Source organism: Hippoglossus hippoglossus, chromosome 18 (genome assembly GCF_009819705.1).
Source record: "Hippoglossus hippoglossus isolate fHipHip1 chromosome 18, fHipHip1.pri, whole genome shotgun sequence".
Taxonomy (NCBI): Eukaryota; Metazoa; Chordata; class Actinopteri; order Pleuronectiformes; family Pleuronectidae; genus Hippoglossus; species Hippoglossus hippoglossus.
Genome location: NC_047168.1, coordinates 5,302,091 through 5,321,512, shown reverse-complemented (window position 1 = coordinate 5,321,512; position 19,422 = coordinate 5,302,091). Strand labels below are relative to the sequence as shown.

The 19,422-nt window shown below is 44.6% G+C and overlaps 5 protein-coding genes across 6 annotated transcripts; 3 read left to right on the top strand and 2 right to left on the bottom strand.

The window, feature by feature from the left end:
- The first annotated feature begins 223 nt into the window (after positions 1–223).
- On the top strand, positions 224–1,352 carry LOC117779347 (endonuclease domain-containing 1 protein-like). The gene is made up of 2 exons (XM_034615447.1): positions 224–560; positions 693–1,352. The coding sequence occupies exons 1-2, from the start codon at positions 267–269 to the stop codon at positions 1,272–1,274; spliced, it is 876 nt and encodes a 291-aa protein (XP_034471338.1). The 5' UTR covers positions 224–266; the 3' UTR covers positions 1,275–1,352.
- Positions 1,353–1,704: 352 nt separating this feature from the next.
- si:dkey-85k7.10 (endonuclease domain-containing 1 protein) lies at positions 1,705–3,269 on the top strand. The gene is made up of 2 exons (XM_034615446.1): positions 1,705–2,231; positions 2,585–3,269. Exons 1-2 carry the CDS (start codon positions 1,932–1,934, stop codon positions 3,164–3,166), a joined length of 882 nt encoding a protein of 293 aa, XP_034471337.1. The 5' UTR covers positions 1,705–1,931; the 3' UTR covers positions 3,167–3,269.
- Positions 3,270–3,391: 122 nt separating this feature from the next.
- Positions 3,392–4,943, bottom strand: ufsp1 (UFM1-specific peptidase 1 (non-functional)). The gene has a single exon (XM_034615448.1). It carries the CDS (start codon positions 4,860–4,862, stop codon positions 4,101–4,103), a length of 762 nt encoding a protein of 253 aa, XP_034471339.1. The 5' UTR covers positions 4,863–4,943; the 3' UTR covers positions 3,392–4,100.
- A 520-nt stretch (positions 4,944–5,463) lies between these two features.
- Positions 5,464–7,687, top strand: pop7 (POP7 homolog, ribonuclease P/MRP subunit). The gene is made up of 2 exons (XM_034615452.1): positions 5,464–5,596; positions 6,500–7,687. The coding sequence occupies exon 2, from the start codon at positions 6,546–6,548 to the stop codon at positions 6,999–7,001; it is 456 nt and encodes a 151-aa protein (XP_034471343.1). The 5' UTR covers positions 5,464–5,596; positions 6,500–6,545; the 3' UTR covers positions 7,002–7,687.
- A 918-nt stretch (positions 7,688–8,605) lies between these two features.
- Positions 8,606–15,392, bottom strand: epoa (erythropoietin a). 2 transcript variants are annotated; one of them, XM_034615451.1, is made up of 5 exons: positions 15,261–15,392; positions 11,409–11,539; positions 11,200–11,286; positions 10,508–10,672; positions 8,606–9,228 (listed from the first exon to the last, which is right to left on the bottom strand). In XM_034615451.1, the coding sequence occupies exons 1-5, from the start codon at positions 15,271–15,273 to the stop codon at positions 9,076–9,078; spliced, it is 549 nt and encodes a 182-aa protein (XP_034471342.1). In that variant the 5' UTR covers positions 15,274–15,392; the 3' UTR covers positions 8,606–9,075. The 2 variants fall into 2 exon arrangements, with proteins under 2 accessions (XP_034471342.1, XP_034471341.1); XM_034615450.1 differs by lacking the exon at positions 15,261–15,392 and adding an exon at positions 14,837–15,166.
- Positions 15,393–19,422: the final 4,030 nt, after the last annotated feature.

Below are 19,422 nucleotides of genomic sequence, written 5' to 3'. Positions count from 1 at the left end.
AAGATGCTGCTATTTAAACCAATCGAAACAACTCGGAATTCAGCAAGGCACAGGCTACAGGTAAACTTTGAAAACTCTATGACTGTGTCCTATAACTGTCCCTCTGGCTGTGGGTGGATCTGAGGTGTAAGAGGTGCATTGTTTTGCATACTGAACTCAGATAAGAGAACAGTGTGAAACCTGTGTTGGCTGTGTTACTCAGCTCCACTGGCAGATACAGAGACTTAATTCAAAGAAGGATACCTGACATCAGTCGCCTCCTGGCCATGGCATTTGGGGCGCAGAAGGGCGTCCTGCTCGTCGCCTTGTTAACATCAGCGGTGAGGGGGAGAGTGGAGAAAGAGCTGTCTCCAGAGTGCAGGGAATTCCTCTACATGGGGACACCACCGACAGGGCTGGGGCACCACTCCCTGCAGTTCATTTGTCAATGTTACAACAAGAGGGCACGCTATGTGACGCTGTACAACACCGTGGACCGTATACCTGTCTACTCTGCCTACACCTTCAAACGCTCCGAGGGGGACAGATGCGTCGATGTGCCTTGGATGTATGAACCTCAGGTAAAGAAAAATAAAAGGTTGGACACAAGGTCTTTTCTTTGCTGAGATCACGTAAGCACTGTTGTAGAGTATACCAATGGTGTGCAATCACCACTCTGTTGTAATATGCTCATCCTGGCCCTGTCTTCACAGCTATCCACATCCTCTGATACCGATGAGATGCAGCCCTTCCCGCGTGGTTACATCCACAAGAATTTTGAAGATGCCCAAGCTGTTCTGGATGACTACACGAACGCCGTCCTCTACGAACGTGGCAGCCTCAACCCAGACGAGCATCAGGGCGAGCCTGACGACAAGGCCTCCACCTACACCCTGACCAACGTGGTACCCATGGTGCCCGACTTCCACAACACAGTCTGGAGCAAACGGGAGCATGTTGTCCGCAAACGGCTAAACAACTACTGCCGTGGCAGAGCTTACGTCGTCACGGGTGTCACCACGTCGGGGAAGATGATCCGCCGGCAGAACATCAACCGCATTGCAGTGCCAACGTACCTGTGGTCGGCTTATTGCTGTGTTGACTTCGACCACAACGCTCCTTATGTTGAGCGCTACAAGTTCCCGTCTTTTGCTCACTACGGCCTCAATGAGGAGAACAACGAGGTGGTGGAAATGTCCGTCCAGAAGCTGAAGGAGTTCCTCCAGAGGACCACCTTTGTAGACCAGAACTTTCAGATCTTTGTCGGTGACTGTGTCCCACCCACACAGGTTTAGCTGTAATGCTGGTGTTTGGCCTAATTATCTTTATTTATCCCAATGTTGACAAGAACCTTGTTTGTCTAATTAGCAATAATAAACCTTAGCAAAGTCTCACTGAACAGTCTTTGAAGCATTTCTGTGATATTTCACTCACTTTTAGTTGTGTTTTCATGGAACAGTCACATACTTTTACAGCACCAGCAGTTGTACAGTAATTGCATTAACACTAACAAAGCTTTTCATCAGCTTTTGTCCCTGAGACACATAAACTCTTGACCATTGGTATCTATACTGGGGAGAGCGCACTGTGAATGGTATGTAGAAAAACTTGACGCAAAACATAACGACATCTCCATGTGCACACGTCTCATTTATTATTTATTCCCTCTGCGGTTTCACACAGTAATAAAATGCTCTCGCTGATAGATTTCGTTCAGGGCTTGTGAATTGCTGACAATCGTGGCACTTTGAATACATGCAAAAGACTTCACAATGGGAGGCCTGTTTGCCCGAGGCACAGATGAGGTGAGAAGGGAAATGTTGGGTCTGATAGAGCTGGGACAGAGGCTGTATTTATTCGACAATAGCAGAGTCGCAGTGGTGCATTACAGGTGACAGAGAGACATCGGAAGAGGGAGAAGAGACGTCTAAAAAGGACCTAAAAGGTGAGAGATGGAGGGAAAAGGCGCGATCATGACCGTGCTGGCCTGTGTGCTGCTACAGGGGGCCCGAGCAGGGGTTGTGGGGGACTTTAACCATGTGGAACGCTGTAAGGACTCACTCTACATGGGCACTCCACCTCTGGGCTACCTCGGCAACTCCTTTAAGAAGATCTGCCAGAGGTACGAGGACAAACCGCGCTATGTCACCCTGTACGACCCCCGCAAACACATTCCCATCTATTCTGCCTACACGTTCAAGAAGTCGGATGGGGAGAAGAAGGTGGACTTCCCTTGGATGTTTGAGCCCCAGGTGAGAGCTATTTCTATGTCTATCTGCATTGATACGATTAGTTTGAATATATTAGGTCACATTTCAATCTAAATTCAAAGTAGACTGTGCTTTGCCTGTTTTTTAAATATTTATATTCACACCTTAAAATGCAGTTAGACAGCTGGGGCAACAACACCACTGTGGCTACAAGTAAGTTATGAACAGTATTTTAATGTTTACCATCAATGCTCCACTGTGTAGGTCAAATGTTGGTAACATGGTAAAATGTCTGAATATGAATAATGATGTAAATGATCATTTTCTGAAGTAGTAAAACTGTCAACTGCATTTCAAGCAATACTGTACTGCTTCTCCTCTGTCTCCCCCTACAGTTGGCCTCAGAGAAAAGCAGCAGCAACATGGAGCCCTTCCCACAGTCCTCAAGCATGCATATGAACTTTGAGGACACCCAAGCAGTCCTCGAGGATTACGCCGATGTCGTTAAATATGAGCGAGGCCAACTAAACCCTGACGAGCATCAGGCGGACCCTCTAGACAAAGCCTCCACCTACAGCTTGACGAACGTGGTACCTCAGAGCAGGGAGTTCAACTTGGGCCCCTGGGCAGAGCACGAGGAGCTAATTCGCAAGCGCCTCAACAACTACTGCGGCGGCAAGGCCTTCGTGGTCACCGGGGTGACGACCTCCGGGCACACGATCCGCCGCAACAACCTGGACCGGGTGGCTGTGCCAGAATACATGTGGTCGGCCTACTGCTGCACCGAGTTTGACCAAAATGCACCATACTTTGTGCGCTACAAGTTCCCCGCGTTCGGAGCGTACGGGCTGAACGATCACGTCAACAACCACATGGTGGAGGTTCCTCTCAAGAACCTGGAGAAGTTCCTCAAAGGGAGGATGGATGTGGACAGGAACTTCCAGATTTTCTACAAGGACTGTGTGCCGGATAATTAAAATCAAATGGCTGCTATGTCTCTTGAAATGGAAGATTAGAGAATGTCAGAAATTTAGAATTTTTTGATTATAGAAAAGGTTTGTTGTTCTTGAGGGTCAATAACATATTGTGAGCAATAAATAAGGATTAGTTAAATCTGTCTCAAGTCTAAATATCTATGATTTTGTCATTACTGATTACTGAAAATATTTCAGTAGATTTAGATTTTTTGGGTTTGCAAAATATTTTATTTTAAAATCACATCCATTGCAATGTCCCAGAAAGCAAAGGTGATGTATGCAAAATGTGGATTTTTTTTTTTTTTAAATGAAAAAGCCAAATATCCTCATATTTGTGAAGCTGGAACCATTGAATCTTTAGTATTTTTTGCGATTAACTGATGGTCAAAAGTAAAATTAAATGTCCAATAAAGTCCAGTGTTTAGAATATAGGACAAGATGGTGAATGTCCCTTGTATGTTGTGGGACATTCACCATCTTGTCCTATATTTTAAATCAGTCTAAAATAATATTAAATACTGTCATAAAAGGATTATTTTCCTACGTTTACAATGACTAAAGTAAATACTAATAGTGTCTAGTCCATTTCATCTGGCTCAATTTAGATCTTTACAACATGGAAATAATTTGAAGTAATGAAAATACATCCAAGAAATGCATTTAGTTTTGACTCAATAGGAGAAACCACTGAGGGAGATACTGTATATGTATCGAAGAAGACCTGAGATTCAACGTGATATTATATTTTGAAAAATAAATTGATCATCACACCATAACATGCTCTAACTTTATCCACAGGGTGGCACTGCAGCTCCTTGTCAACATACATACTGACAATACACAAACTGTCTGGACACTTTCTATGGCACCTAGATGATAAAATCCCCGGATTTGTTGTAGTTCATCCACACAAATAACAACTACTTTGTTTGTGTCATAGGTCTGCCATCCAGTTTACGTTAGTTTTTTTGGCAGTCTGAGGCAAGCACAGATTGTAAAAAGAACTCTGGTCCAAAGAGGAGACTCTTCTCCACACCACCCACCCTCGTCTCTGCAGCTCTGTCTTCTCCAGCTGACGTCCGTAGTAGTGAGGGTCAACGACTAGCAAGTAACTCCCCTTGTCCCCAGTGCACACCCCCACTACACCCTTAGAGGAATTGTCCCTGTCCCCGCCCATCATGACTGGAGACCCATGCTGCTCAAAGTGCTGATGGAGCTCCTCCGCTGCAACATGCTCCAGCTGTGCCTCTCCACCTCTGATGTGCACCAACTTACAGGGAACGTCATAGAAATAGTCCAGAACCAGGGAGGCCTCGAATGTTCCGATCCACTCCCTGGAGCCCGAGAAGGAGCCCGGCTTGTCCCCCATGGCGACCAAGGCCTGCTGGATCTCTGGGAGGCTGGGTGGGGGTCTGCTCTGGTGCTTCGGTGGAGACAAGTTGTGGCAAATCCAGGAGGTCATCGTCTCGACGGTGCGGTAGCCACATCCCCAGCCTCTGTCATCTTGTCCATCGCAGCCATAATGGAAGTAGAGATAGTCTCCTTTGATCAGTGTGCATTTCAGAGGACATGAGAGGGGCAGAGGAAGATCAGTGTGGACGCTCTTTGATAAAGGTTTGTCCTGATCAGGCATCTCCTCCTCAGCTCCACTCCCTCCCCAGTCAATCCCCTCCGCTGCCACGACCCTCTCATCCATCTTTGACCTTTATCTCACGGAGCACACCCACCCACCGCTGACACGTGTAGAAACAGTGGCGCCATGTTGTTGTCATACCCGTGCGCGTTCAGGTGCTCCTCGGAAGATCCCATTTCCCCGAGTTATGAAGTCGGTGTGTGGACAAAAAAAATAAACATGGACAAACTGTGTAGTATTTTATATGTTTAGTGAATTTAAACAACACATTGACAGCTCTTTCTATTGTTGCATAATAACAAAGAGCAAAGACAAATAATGTGTGACATGTCAGTACATATATATATTTGATGTAACTTTGCAAGACAAGAGACAAGATATTGACAAAACAATACAACAACAACAATAATGTAGGAGAAACTAAATAAATATGGAATGAAATACCATCATTACAATTACCAATAACAAGAAACAATAATAATAGACACCGATAATAATGCTTATTATGGTAAAAACTTAAATTAAATCTGGGCGTATCAATAATGGAAAAAACATATTCATTCGTGTATAAGTGACGCCGCCAATAAACACCACAAGAAAAAGAAGAAGAAGAAGCGTTTTTCCGATTATTCCGACATCACGTGAACCCATCGTGAACTTCCGGCGCACGGAGGCGACAAACATCCGCTCGGCTAAAGCAGCAGCTAGGTGGAAAGCCCGCCCCCCCCCCCCCCCCCCCCCCGGACTGTGCGCGAAGAGAGAAGGCAGCTCTGTCACCGGACTCCTTCCCCCTGAAGGTGAGCGGACTCTGCACACACACGAACCAGCCCCAAGCGCGGACGCTTCATCGGAATAAAACAAAAACAAAACACACACGGCTAGTTAGCCTAGCCACTGCTAGCGCTAGCTAACGTGTGACAAGTCCGCCCCCCCCGGCGTTGTGTTCACGTAGGTTACGATGTGTTTATCACAACCTGATGACAGAAGACCTGTGGAGCATCACCTCTGTTCACCTGAAGAGAAGAAGTCATCTTCTTATCACCAATGAGGCTAAAGGGCTGAATGCTAAGCTAGCCCGTCTGTCCACAGGCACAGCGTCTGTATCGGTCTCCTCCTGCTCTTTAATCTTAAGCTTCTATATTTTATACATTTCTTCCATATTCAAACAATGACTGCAGGCTCTCCAGGATTTCAAGGTGCATCTCAAAAGTTATCCTCAGTTATGTGTACATGCAAACAAATGTTTCAAGCATTTATCTAATCTCATTTTTAAAAAATGTGGCCTACAGATAAAAAGTACATAAAAACATTTAGATGTCATTTGGGGTAAATTACTATTCATACAGTATAACCATTGTGTATTTCTTGGTTTAGTGCAGTGCACGCAATCATTGGTAATAGTGCTGACTTTGAAACTTTGACTTTTTGAATTAAATTATGAACAAAACCCCACAATATTTTAATTTATGAGATGCAGCTGTGGAGCTGAGAACATTTGTTGATCTGATTTAAATATAAAGTGAAATTGTAGCTATTTATAATTACTAGTGAGGTTCTGTTGCTTTTCCTTGTGTGCAAACAATTCAATGAAAATTAAATAATTCTGCCAACTTTGAGATGATGAAAATAATTTAGTTGATTTCCCAATAGAACAAATGAATGTTTACTTTTGTTTTTATAAAATGTCTCTGTTCCCCCAGCTTCATCATTAGGCGGCAGCCGCTGCCGTAACTGACACAGACAAACATGACAGAGCCACGCAATCCAGGGACGTCCTCCATCCCGCAGACGGCCCCAGCACACACAGACTCCACTTCGCCGGCTGTGGACATGGACCCTGTGGAGTATACCCTTAGGAAGCGCCTCCCCCGCAAACTCCCGAAGAGACGCAACGACGTCTATGTCAACATGAAGACGGATTTCCGTGCTCAGCTGGCTCGCTGTCAGAAGCTTCTGGAAGGCGGGGGTCACAGGGAGATCTGTGTCCACGGCCTGGGCCTCGCCATCAACCGGGCCATCAACATTGCCCTTCAGCTGCAGGCCAGCAGCCAGGGGGCGCTGCAGCTGGCGGCCAACACCTCTACGGTGGAGCTGGTGGATGACCTGGAACCTGAGGATCCCGACGAGGCCGGGGAGCCCATGACGCGTACACGCAACAACTCGGCTATTCATATCAAGGTTTTCTACCCGGACCCTCAGTGACAGGAGTGAGGTCTGCCTGGCGTGTGGCAGAGTGGCAGCGTTCCCCAGGAGACCAGCAAACCTGGTCGGTGGGGGCTGTTATTGTGGTGACATTTAATGGCAGAGCACTGCAGAATGGAGCAGACAAGCTTACAGTGTGATTGTATCACTCAACCATGTGGGCACGGACAGCTGTACTTGTCTGAATATATAGTGCTGTTACTTTTGTCATGTGTTGTGTCCTGCCTTTTTAAGTTTGCATGTGTTGAAGCAGCAGTGGTGGTGTTGTTAAGGTGAAACCTCAATGTAATTTAATTGTGTTCATTTCATGCACTTTTACATGTGAAATGTAAACGTAAGAGTATCTTTAATTTGAACACCCAAAGGTCTGCGCAAGGGTTTAGTTTCATGTTTTGACAGATACAAATAAGTGAAAAACTGAGAAACCATAAGTTAATGTTTCTAGCAGGTGTTGTCAGTGTCCACTAGATGTCAGTAGTCAGGCTCGCAGGATGTTATCCCTCTGCAAACTAATATCACAGTCTTTTCCTTAACCTGGTTTATAACATGGGTTCAGCTGAGGTTCAAGGAATCTGATTCCTATATTTGGCTTTGTGTCGTTGAACTAATGTTGTTCCCTTTGGTTAGAATGGATGTCGTCGACAGGTATCTAGAACACGATGAAATAAAATCAAATTTGCTTTCGAGTTATGTTTTTCTTTCACTATCACTTCTTTATAAAAGGCAGGAAAATCAGACCGGGATGTGTTGAGCAGCCAGGTCTGAGAAAGCAGCTTGTATTTAGCTCATTCCCTCCACTGACCTGAAAAGACAAACGTAAATAATGAAATGGAGAGACTTCCCCTTGTTGTTTTTCCGTCTATCCTCTCTTTATCCAAGAATAATATTTTTGTATTTAAATAGCAAATTATACAGTTATGGGACAAAACAGCGGGGTAAAAAATAACAGGAAAGAAAACATGTACAAACATCCTTAAAAACATCTTGCACTTGCACAACAAGATATAAAAATACGGAAGAAAACAAGGAAGACCACTTAACTAGTCTGAAATAGTTGAGCTTCCATTTTATAGAAAACCCCAAGTTCCCAGGACTAACTGATTGCCTGTCTGCCGTTTGATGACGAACAACTGAGGCTTTAGCGTCACGTTCTGGGAAACTATTTGCAATTAGAGCCTCACAGGATGTTAAACGTAAGAGCTGGACACTTTTTTTCCAGGATGTTAAATGTAAGAGCTGGAACCTTTTTTTTTTTTCCAGACTCAGACAGTCTCGCCATCAGTGTGTTGATTGGGAAACGGCTTCGCAGCTCTCATGTGACGTTTTAGTCTTTGGCTGTTACTTTTGAAGGAAGAAACTGTAACAGCAAGTGGGGTACACCCCGTCTAGAAGAAGGAAGACAGCAGCGTGCCAGTGCAAACGGTGTCAAAGCCCTTTGCGAATCTGTTCAGTGTCACACAAGTGAGCAAGGCAAGGAGAGCCCGACACCAAAACTACGACTTGAGCTTTAAAAGTAGAAAATCTGTATAAATAGTTATTACACAACCGTTAAAAAATATATTAAAATATTCTGTGAACAAAAAAGAATCTTAGAAGACGAATATTTTTGACTTTTTGCAGTGGTATTGGGTATGGATGCTCTGTCGTGACCTCACGGTCTGACAATTATATTTGCTGGGGGTTTCACTCTGATGAGAAGAGTGTGAGGGGTCAATCTCACTGGAAACAAACCGATTCAAACTCGCAGTCTTGACTTAGACAGAAGTACATCCACACACACATAAGTGCAAGAGAGTGCCAGTAGAACAGCTTTTGGAGCAGTGCTTCCCAAAGGCCTCTTTTTTCTTTTTGGTCATTTTGTTCTTCACCGTGTTCATGTGTCACATCTACATTCCAAGGTGCTATCGTCTCCCCGTTCATCCGCAGCCTGGATCGGACTGTCCTTTCCCCTCTCGCGCTCACGTGAGGACGGCCGGGTCCACCAGCAAAGGGTGCAGGTCAACAGTGTCAAGTCCCTCCTCTTTTGCCTTTGGAAACACAAATTGGCTTCGCCCGGAGTAGGGAGGGCAGCCGATCAGCTGACATCCGGCCAACAAGCCTGTGTGCCCGAAAGGAGGAGTTGCACTTTGCCCCGCAAGAAAATTATATAGTTTTGAAGCACATCTGCTGCCGAGGACACCCTCCATGTATCCTTGAGCTCGGCTGTACTTGCTGGTGTGGTATATTCCTAAAAGGGAAGACAAAGAAGCATGTTGGTCTTGTATTCATTTGAAAAATCTATTTATTCTTCGTGTTTCCTCCACTTTTTGATGAAATCTCAAAACCTTTTCTTCATCACGTGACATTTACCCCCGAAGGCGTCAGCAAAGCCAGTTTAAGACTTAAGCAATCTTATCTAATCTAGAAAACGACTTTAACACTCTTATGTTGATCATCTTGTCAGTGACACAATAAGTAATCCTGCCAGGTTTGTTTCATTTTAACATTCCTCTTAGTTTTCCCTGGTGTAACTGTTACCAGCTTGAAAATAACTTTCTTTATTTCCAAGAACCCTGCGCCTGGACACAGACTGCTCATTGATATTTAGTTTGTCTGTTCACAAGGCCTCAGCCTGGACCCGCACATCGTTTCAAAGGCCGTGTTGTCATAACTGCAGCAAACTAAGAAGCTCGCACAGCAGCTCCAGTGCCCACAGCCTCGTCCCGAAAGGCGGAGAGAATGTCCCATGACACCCCTCAGTTTCTCTATCACCAGAGAGACCAGCATTATTTCAGTTCAAGAAACTCAACTGGAGTTCAAGTATGACCCCTGTGTCTTAAATAGAACGGGAACAAATATATAATAGAAAGAATTTACATAAACATATACTTAAGTGCTTACTTTGTCACTACTTGGACCTGTTCATATCCACATCCATCGTAGGTGAACCGGAAACAATCCAACGAGCTTTTAAAAAATACGCACGTGTGTTGGGTGCTAAAAGGTTACGATTAACTGCACCGCTTTATATTCGGAAGCAACCGAGCTCATCGAACTATCTGTATTTCCTTCACTAAACTTCGTGTGCACAAATCCAGCCGCTTGCGTCACTCACGAGCTAAACACCATTTTATTTAAGCTGAGAGAGATGAAGCGCCCCGACTGAAAAGAGTATAGATATCTCAAGAGAAGCACGAGTGATATATATACGTGTAGTGGTTAGTATTGTTGCCACTGAAGGTTCCCGGTTTGAATCCCGTTTTGGCCGGGTTCTTTCTCCAGCTTCGCCTGTTCCTCCCACGGTCCAAAGAGTTAGGTCTGATACCGAAATGTCTGTGAAGGGCTCATATCGGCCAGTCTAATCTAAAGAATTGGAAAGAGCGTGCGCATGACAAACTTTCCTCCCTCCAAGTGATTTAAAAAGGTTTAAACTGTTCCTTCAAAACAAAGTGCATTTCAGAGCCAGCGTATTAAAATGATACTATTTGGCTCTTTTCACACTATTGGGGTGACGGTGTTGGACTCACCTGGATGTTGTGACGGCGCAGCAGATTTTTGATGCTGAGCAGGTTGCTAAGGGAGTTATCTATGTGGCCGTGCAGCGCCGTGTTGGTGACAGAGGTTCTTAGGAAGCTGAAGGCCTGTTGTAGAAGCCACAGGCCGGACTGCACCTCCTCGATTTGCTCCAGTGCCTTGTCGAAAAAATGAAGAGAGGAGTTGAAGAGTCTCATCGTGGGAGAGAGGGGGAACAAGATGATAAGACATGTCTGTCCTTCTTGTGGCCCGGACAAAATGTGATGTGAGCCTAAAGATGCCCACTTTTAAAATAGCAAATATGGCCCAGATATCCCTAAACAGATGTGGGCCCTCTTGGCAAGGTGTTATCTGGATGTGATCCTAAAGCGGCCCAGGTGGCACATGATAAATATGGACCAAATAGCACCAAACTAATTCGGGCCACTTTGGCACTTGACACGTGGTATTGCGATGGCTTACTTGTGGCCCAGATCTGGCAAACAGCCAGACCGCCCAAGTGCCATCATTCCATACGGCATGTGGGCCGGATGTGGGCCAAATCTGGGCCAAAACAATTTAATCAGCTCTCCCATTGCAAATTAACAGGAGTTATGAAGAAATAACCCCAAAAACTGTGGCAAAAAAAACCAGCAAATCTCGTAGAAACTTGCAAATAGCAAATCTAAATCTGTTGTTTACTTACACTTTTCTTCTCCCAGTCATCGAAGTTGACTTTGGTTTGGGGAACCGTGACATCGTTGGACAGGCCACATCCTTCTCTACATGACTTCTAAAAGAACAAGACAGGTATAACATTGATGAAAACGTCCAGTGTGGGTAACTCAAGGGCCGCTGTATCTCTCCAGCAGCTGCTCTTATGACTTTTAGTGCACGCATACGTTTTCCTCTCACCATAGCAGCATGTGCGTCCTGCGCCTCCGTAATGAAAGGGTTCAGGACCCTCCCGTCACAGATGGGTCTCAGTGGGGACGGTCGGCTTGGCCGGGTCAACTCCAACACCACCAACAGCAAGGCAAGCAGTCCTGCACATCCCAGACACATAAATGCAGTGGTTTAAGGTCAAAGTCAAAAATGAGTGCAAACGAGCTCAGTAAGCAGCGGCTGAGAGACAACATGTGAGAAAACAACAGACTGACATTCCCAATCGGAAATGAGGAAGCAAGACCCAAGTTCCTGGTCTTAACATGCAATGTCCTAATTTAAACTTTTGTCTCCTTTGTCCATTAAGTGCCATCAGTAGCATCACATTTTTTTTGTATATCCATTTTCACGCATTCAACTCTTAAGTTTATCATTTTTTACATTTTAAATGCCCGTAAGCCTCATGACCTTAGGAACAACAGATTCTCTCATCTCATGTATGAAATTCCTTCTGGTGATGCTTCCTTTGGTCTTAAGTACAGTCTGCCAAGAACTTAACTCGTTTTGTGTCTTTGAATTCATTTGTCGATGAATACTAAATTCCCAGAATTTGTTTCCCTACACGGTTCACAACCAGTTTGTCTGATAACATTAAATTAAATATGAGAGCAAAAACTGACGATGTTGATTATTGATCTTCTCAACAAAGCTACATTTTCTTGAATTTATAGATTTATCAGATTTAACAATATTAATGCCGAACGTCCAGACTGACAGATGGCATTTAGGGCTGTGTGATGTAGGAGCATGATTCAGCAGTATCTCATTCATTTTCTCTCAACCACGCAGCTGCAAACATGACATGGCCAGAATTAACGTATCTGTGTGTGACAATGATTTACATTTTGGCTTTTCCATAACTGAAGCGTGGGTTGGCTGATTTGGAAATCTTGATGTTAAAAGTTAGCACACTCTTAACTCCAGGATATTCTTGACAATCAGAGTGGCTCTACTGTGCACGTCATGTCATGTGGGCATCCGGCCTTGTTCCTCCGTGCCACATGCTGAATGCAGCCTTTCACAGCGGCCTGGATGTGTGACGCAAAAGGACGGTGGAAAATACAGACGGCATTCCGAGGCAGACAGGTCAGACACAGGCTAGATTAAACTCCAAGACTCCCAATAACTAGCACAAATCGAGTGCAAATAAAACACAACCTAAACCCTAATATAATATTGGAATTATATTACAGGTTTGATAAGAAGAGATTCTTTCAAGAGTTATAACACCGTTACTAGTAGTACATTACAAGTGATGCTTTAAGAGGTCAATAGTTGAATCAATTTAAACTCCATGCCCCCTCTTCTGCAATATAGGGTCACAGATGAGACTCAATGACACACGGCATCAGTCTGTGTCTGCAGCACTGCACATCCTTCTCATACTACTCTCCATGTTTCACAGGTCTCTGTTAATGCACATAGGAGTGGCGGTGTAGCGGCAGCCTCGCTCATAAGCCCTGCAGACTCTGCAGTCCAGTAAATATGAACAAACATACACCGTTACAGGCACATAAATGGTATCACCAGGTGCCCACTCGCACTTTTAAAAGAGGCATTTGTAGGCTCATTGGAAATGACTGTTTATTCATAATGAACACGAGCTGTAAACATGGCAGGTAATGAATACTGAATGGGACTACTAACAAAGCCTTTCACACAGAGACTCCTCTGCACTGCACTGGGCCTGCTTCCATCCTGATGACTGTTAAGTGGCTGCTACACTTCAGTTTGACACCGGTAAAAATGTACCGGCCGACTTTAGCGCGTGTCCACTGAAGAGTAAATCACGGACTCCCTTTCAGACCTCCTATGATACTGTGAGTTTACGCAAAGCCTCGGAGGTCTGTCCTCATTATCGCTCCAGAGCAGAGCAACGCTGTGGTCTCACGTACACTCGTCAACCGCGCTCACTTAAATCATTTCTGACATACATTAAAGGTACATGGAGGTTTCACAGGCAGAGTGACCCGTGCGCAGACGGACCTAATGGCCTCCTTTCTACACACTTTGACGTTTGTCACTTTGCTCAATAAGCGTGTGACTCAGCTTGAGGATTATCAGTGACCCTTTCACCTCCGCCATTGCCTACGTGAGAATGCATCTATCTAAACTGCGTGTGCACACACACAAAAACACACTTTACACCCCCCCTCCCTCTCTACATTCTCACCATGGTGGTGGAATTTGCAGTCCAGGACTGTGGCCAAAATAAAAAGTTTACAGCTTTATCTGCTAACATTAGCTGCTGAAACCATGTTGCTATTGGAAGCAGTCGCTCACAAGTGCCAGTGCTTCAGATGTTGGCAAGCGTGAATCCAGACATGTGGCAGATGCCTTGGAAAGGTGACCGGATGCTAACGTGAGATGATGCCTTTGACATGTGCTATTTTAACGGACAAGTGTCTAACAGGTGCAACGGTAGAAGAATCTAGCTGGTGTGGTTCTAGTGGCTCAATGGCACAAGGGGCTGATGAGGAGACAGCTGACGGCTCCCGCGTTCTTGAGCAGGTCTTCCCCATGACAAAGTACAAGGCTGTAAATACGCAGCTATCAGATGACACGGGTGTGACATAATTTCCTCATCGCCTCTGCCGGAATCCCTTATAGCCGTCAGCCTTCAATAACCTTGTACACTTTTCAGCTGACACGAGTATGTGACGACCTGTGCCAAAAACTGCACATTCAGCATTCGCCTTCCTGACCCTCAACTTACCGCTCTGCTGTGTCATGCTACAGGAGAACGACCAGAGACCTATTTTCCCAGGGAGCGAGACAGTGAAACAAACTCATCAATTCTCAGAGACCATTTTATCTTCAGTGGTTTACAGGAAATACTACATCTGAGTGTGTGTGTGTGTGTGTGTGTGTGTGAGGGAATAAACCCTGCAACTCCACAAGATTTAGTGCCTTGCTCTGCACAACATGGCACCTTGCATCAACCTCTGCAGCAGCTTTAAAACAAGTATTTTTGAGACTGAAGTTTATCCATGACTAAATTGGTTCAAAGTCTTCATTTATAGGGAGTTGAATGATTAATGCATACAGAGGAGATTACAGATTAGCAGTGTAACCCTCTGTACAGCAGTTTTCTAGGAACCAGCATTACACACACTATTTCCATTATCTGTGTGAAACAAACACAACGCAGTGGCGTGCAGAAACAGCTCTCACAACAAGAGGAGCGTGGAGTCTGGCAAAAAAAATCAGGGGACCACAATCCCAAGGACCTCCAGAGACGCCTCCAGTGAAGTCAAGATTGGGTGCTCACCCACACACAGGAGCTATACGAACATACTGACAATCCACATAAACATCCTCTGAAACACTGAACACACAGACGGACGCAGCCACACAAAGTTACGCACCACACTGGATGATGTGACGAGCGCTCTTACCTCTACCCGTTTTCTGCAACATCTACAAACAGCTGCCGCATCTTTCAGACACATCGTGAGAGAATTAAACGTAAGCGGCTCAAGTGAGAGGCGCCGGTCGAACCCGGCGAGTCCAACATGCGAAGCCAAGTGCGCGGGACCCGGCGCCGCAGTCCGACCGGCGTGGAGGTCCGCGTCAGAAAAGATGCGTGCAGCTGGCGGGAGCAGTCACCCACCAGACTGTGCATCCCTGCTGAGCTTTGGCAAAAGCCTTTTATTTAACCACCCCTCAGGATAGAGCGATAACGTGATGGTAGCTCGCCAAGGACGAGGGCGCAGCGCAGGCAGCGATTAAACATCAACCCATGCGTGCAGTCGCCCTTTGCGCAAAGCCTGAAAATATTGAATCTGAAAAAAAATTCATGAAGGCATGTCCATAACTCACTGGGAAACTCCATAGCGTCTCCGCATAGCCCTTCACAGGCTCCTCGTGGTTTGGCCCATAGGTCCGTCTATTGCCCATTAATTGGAAACGAAGCTCTTTTGTGGATCTCTTGCACTTATCCGGTAGGTGTTTCTAAATGCTGATCCCGTTTGATTTCTTCATTGATGACTTTGAAAATAATGTCGCATTGTTTCTATGATGACAATCTAAACTACCTCCCCCCCCCCCCCCCCCCCCCCCTTAAGGCAAACAAAAAGTTTTCTTTCATTGTTATCCAAATAATAGGCCATCCCTGTTTATAAAACATTTGGCCTAAAAAGTAAATAATGTCTGGAAAACGAGACTTCCCATCCATTGTTCGGATGATTTTCAGAGACAGTCATTACAGGTGTATATTTAAAAAAAGGAAAAAGGAAAACAACTGAATATGATCAAATGACTAATTTAGTCTTGATTGTCAAAATCACCATTTCTATTCAACACTGTAACTGGCATCTGTCACGTGCTGCATTCAGGGAGCTCCGAGGTCAGGCTTTAACTTCTCTATGAGCTGAGATTTCTTTATTTACAGAGCCTGTGCAGATCAATGTGGATGTTAAGTTGTAGTCTGTAACTGATGAGGTGCCACCTTGCCAATCCAGACACTACAGTATACCACATGACTTAAAGATCCCCACCACCCCTGTTCACAAGGTGACACACGGCCTCTAACAGGATGGGCAGCTGTGTCAAGGTCAATAAGGCACTGCAAGGTCAAGAGGGGTCTGCTCATTATACAGCACTTAGTATTGTATGGTCATTTTCTCCACTGACATTACAGAAAATCCTGATGAAATGAGTTTTAAGCTACGAGATGACTTGAGACCATAAAACATTTAATTGCAGAAACATTGCAAGTTCAGCATCAAACTTCATTTCTTTACTCAACAACGATATCACAACAATACCTCCACCAACGAGATCCCACATTTGGCGGCACAGAAAACATACAGCACCTTTAAAGTAGTTTCTTTTCCCTTTCAATCCGTCACCTCGCTTTATATTTCTCATATAAATGTGCTTCTTCTGTACTCTGTGCTGTGTCCTTGTTTTTTTCTAGATGGAGGCTGATAAACAACAGAAAACTGAAAAAGGACAGATTAGTACCGACTATGCTACTGAGATGTCCTCCTACAATCAGGACATCTCAGAATATGCTTGAGACAAGAGGAAATGGGGAGGAAATGCAAATAGGCTGCTGAATCAGCAATACGGCAATCAAGTGGACTTAAAACATAACTATGATGCATTCATAAATCAAATATGTCAAATAGACTCTTTCAAATCAGATTTTTACTTTCCAGGTTCCTCAAATCTCATGCCGAGAGCACTTTCCTCATTGGGGAATAATATTGGGGTGAAGTAGATATGAGAAAAAGATGAGGTAACAATGACTTAAATATGTGCCATCATCAAAAACAGTGTATGTACCCAAATACATTTTTCTCACAATATTCTTCTCATGTGATATGATCAAACAAATAGGCTTTGGATAAGTATTATTCTGTTCTGTTTTTGAGGACTAGATGTTAGTATTGATTCAGTGCACAACATTGCATTTCATGAGACTTGTGGATGTTTAAATATAATGCCATGAAAAAAAAGTAACACAATTATGTAACGCAATGTAAATTATAAATATCCAGTTAGGGCCACTCATCCGTTCAGCGCAGATGTGTGAAAAGATGTCAGAGCATTTCTATTCTCTGCATAGGCCTGCTTATATCCCATGTTCCCATCCTGACCTTTGACGCCCCCCCTTTGGAGCCAGCGCGAAGGAAATATATTGAAATTTCCTGGAAGTCTGTGTGTGTGTGTCATGGTGGGGGTGGGGGCATATGGGGATTGGTGGGGGGGGGGGGGGGGGGGGGGGGGGTCTTCCAGGAGCTACAGGAGGCTTTTCCAATCCGACAGGAAGTAAAAATGTGTTTGCATATGCATTATCAGGGGTCTACATGCAGAGTCAAGGTAAACACTCCTATGACACAAATATTTGGAAATGCTGATAAAAGCTTACACATTACCACTCTTACTATGTAATACACCTGCGTGAAGTGCACGTGCAGCACGCATGTACACATGCATGTGCTAAAACAAGTGTACACACGAACCAAAGGAGATCATTGAAAATATCTGAAATGCTGACATTAACATTATAGTGTGACTAATGTCTATATATATATATATATATAGAGAGAGAATATTACCTTGTAACTAAAGGAGTCTCTTAAACACTTATGGATGTGAAAAATGTGATACTATAAGTCAAGGACTAATGAGCTTTTAATAGGCACTGACATATGTATGTCATACTCTTCTTGTAAGTATGGCTAATTTTTTATACTTTCTTTTCCAAGTCTTCATATCTATTCTTCTTCTGATATGAGTCAGCTTTAATACTATATTGTTACCGCAGTTCTATGCTAAGGACAATGTTGACAGATTGTTGCACTGTTTGCTCAAAGGGCTGTTTGCTTATGTCTGAGCCAACATGAGCGAGAGAGAGACAGGAGAGAGGGAGACAAGGTACGTGCTGCGAGCCATGCTCCGTGACCAGGGCAGGGGTTTGGGGGAGGTCAGGGATGTGTGGGGAGTGCGGGGGCAGGGGAGTCCAGTCTCAGTGACTCCTTGGTTGGAATGGGACACAGTTATTGAGGTGATTTAAAAGCGGACGGGTGATGTAAAGTTGGGGATGAACCCAAATGCTCTTTGTGTGTACCGCACTAGTACGAAACAAAACACACGGGTGATGCAAAGAACCTACTGAGGGAGAGGCTTTAATGTACTATAGAAGGCAGTGAAAGTGCCCTGCTGTTTACACCAGAGTGTGTGTTCTCATGTGTGTGCTTTTCTTTCTCTCAAGGATTTGGGCCTGCTGCCAGCGCGGTCTACCTCTGGCGCGACCATAGACTGTATATAAAAAGGGCGCGACACAAGACAGGAAGCTGACATAAAAGAATGAGGGACCGACTGTAAGGGACACAGGAGCCGACGCAGGAGCCAAGACAGTAGCCACTGACGACGTCGGAAGTTATTGTTTCAGCTTGCAGGCATCCACGGTGACGAGAATCTTATCACTCTATTGAACTTACGGTGATCCCATAGTGATGGCCACGAGTGTGGAGAGCATTCCAGGACAGTGGAGTTGATAGTTGAGCTACTTGCTGTGGTTGTGTAACTGTAAAGACCACTCCTCTTATCGGCCAATGTAAGGAGATACAGTTTCAACTTTTCTGGCTAAAATTGGATTAACACGACTCAAGGAAGAGTATATCCCAGTGTTTAAACTTGCCATTCCGATATGTGCTTGACCCGTCGTGAGTTAGTCTCAGCTGTCAAACGTGATATTACACCTCGTTTTTTTATTGCATCAATAACTGTAACTACAACAAAACTTATTAGGAAACTTATCACTTGAACATACATCAGATCAGTGTGATAAGAGCTGCCTAAAATGAAACAGTCTATGCTTTTGCCACATTGATTTTTAGTGGATATATTAGCCACCATATTAACCATATTAGCTAAGCATTACCATGATGACAATAATTAGTATAAGTACACAAAGGGTCAAGGGTATGTCGTTAATTTTTGCAGGCAAAAACCATAGAACCTGTGGCGCAGGAGGAAATGTTAAGGGATGACAAATCCACCCAAATAGGATTTTCACTCACAACCCTATATGTTAACCTGCTGGCAGTACCAGAGTCAAAGTCAAGGCAATCACTGAATTCACTTCATAACATTGTCTAAGGCCAAAACGTCATATGGAACATCATATTAGGAATCATTTCCTGGGCACCAATGATATCTGCAATCCATGCAATAGCCAACACACACACATTTTAGAAAAAGTCAGGGTTCACCAAAGCTGGTGGGTTATATCCTCACCAAACTTTCACGGCAATAATTCTGGACAAGCTATAGTCTGGACAAAAGCCCGTTTTCCACTGGTCAAAACCCCCACTGACACTCGCTAACATCTGGCTGTTGTCTGCAATGGGAATGGATAGAAATTGCATTCACTCCCGGGTCAAATGACTCTGCAGTAGACCCTGGTTTTAATCGGCTCCGATCATTGGGGTGGGGGGGGGGGGGGGGGGGGGGGGCAACCTCCTCTACT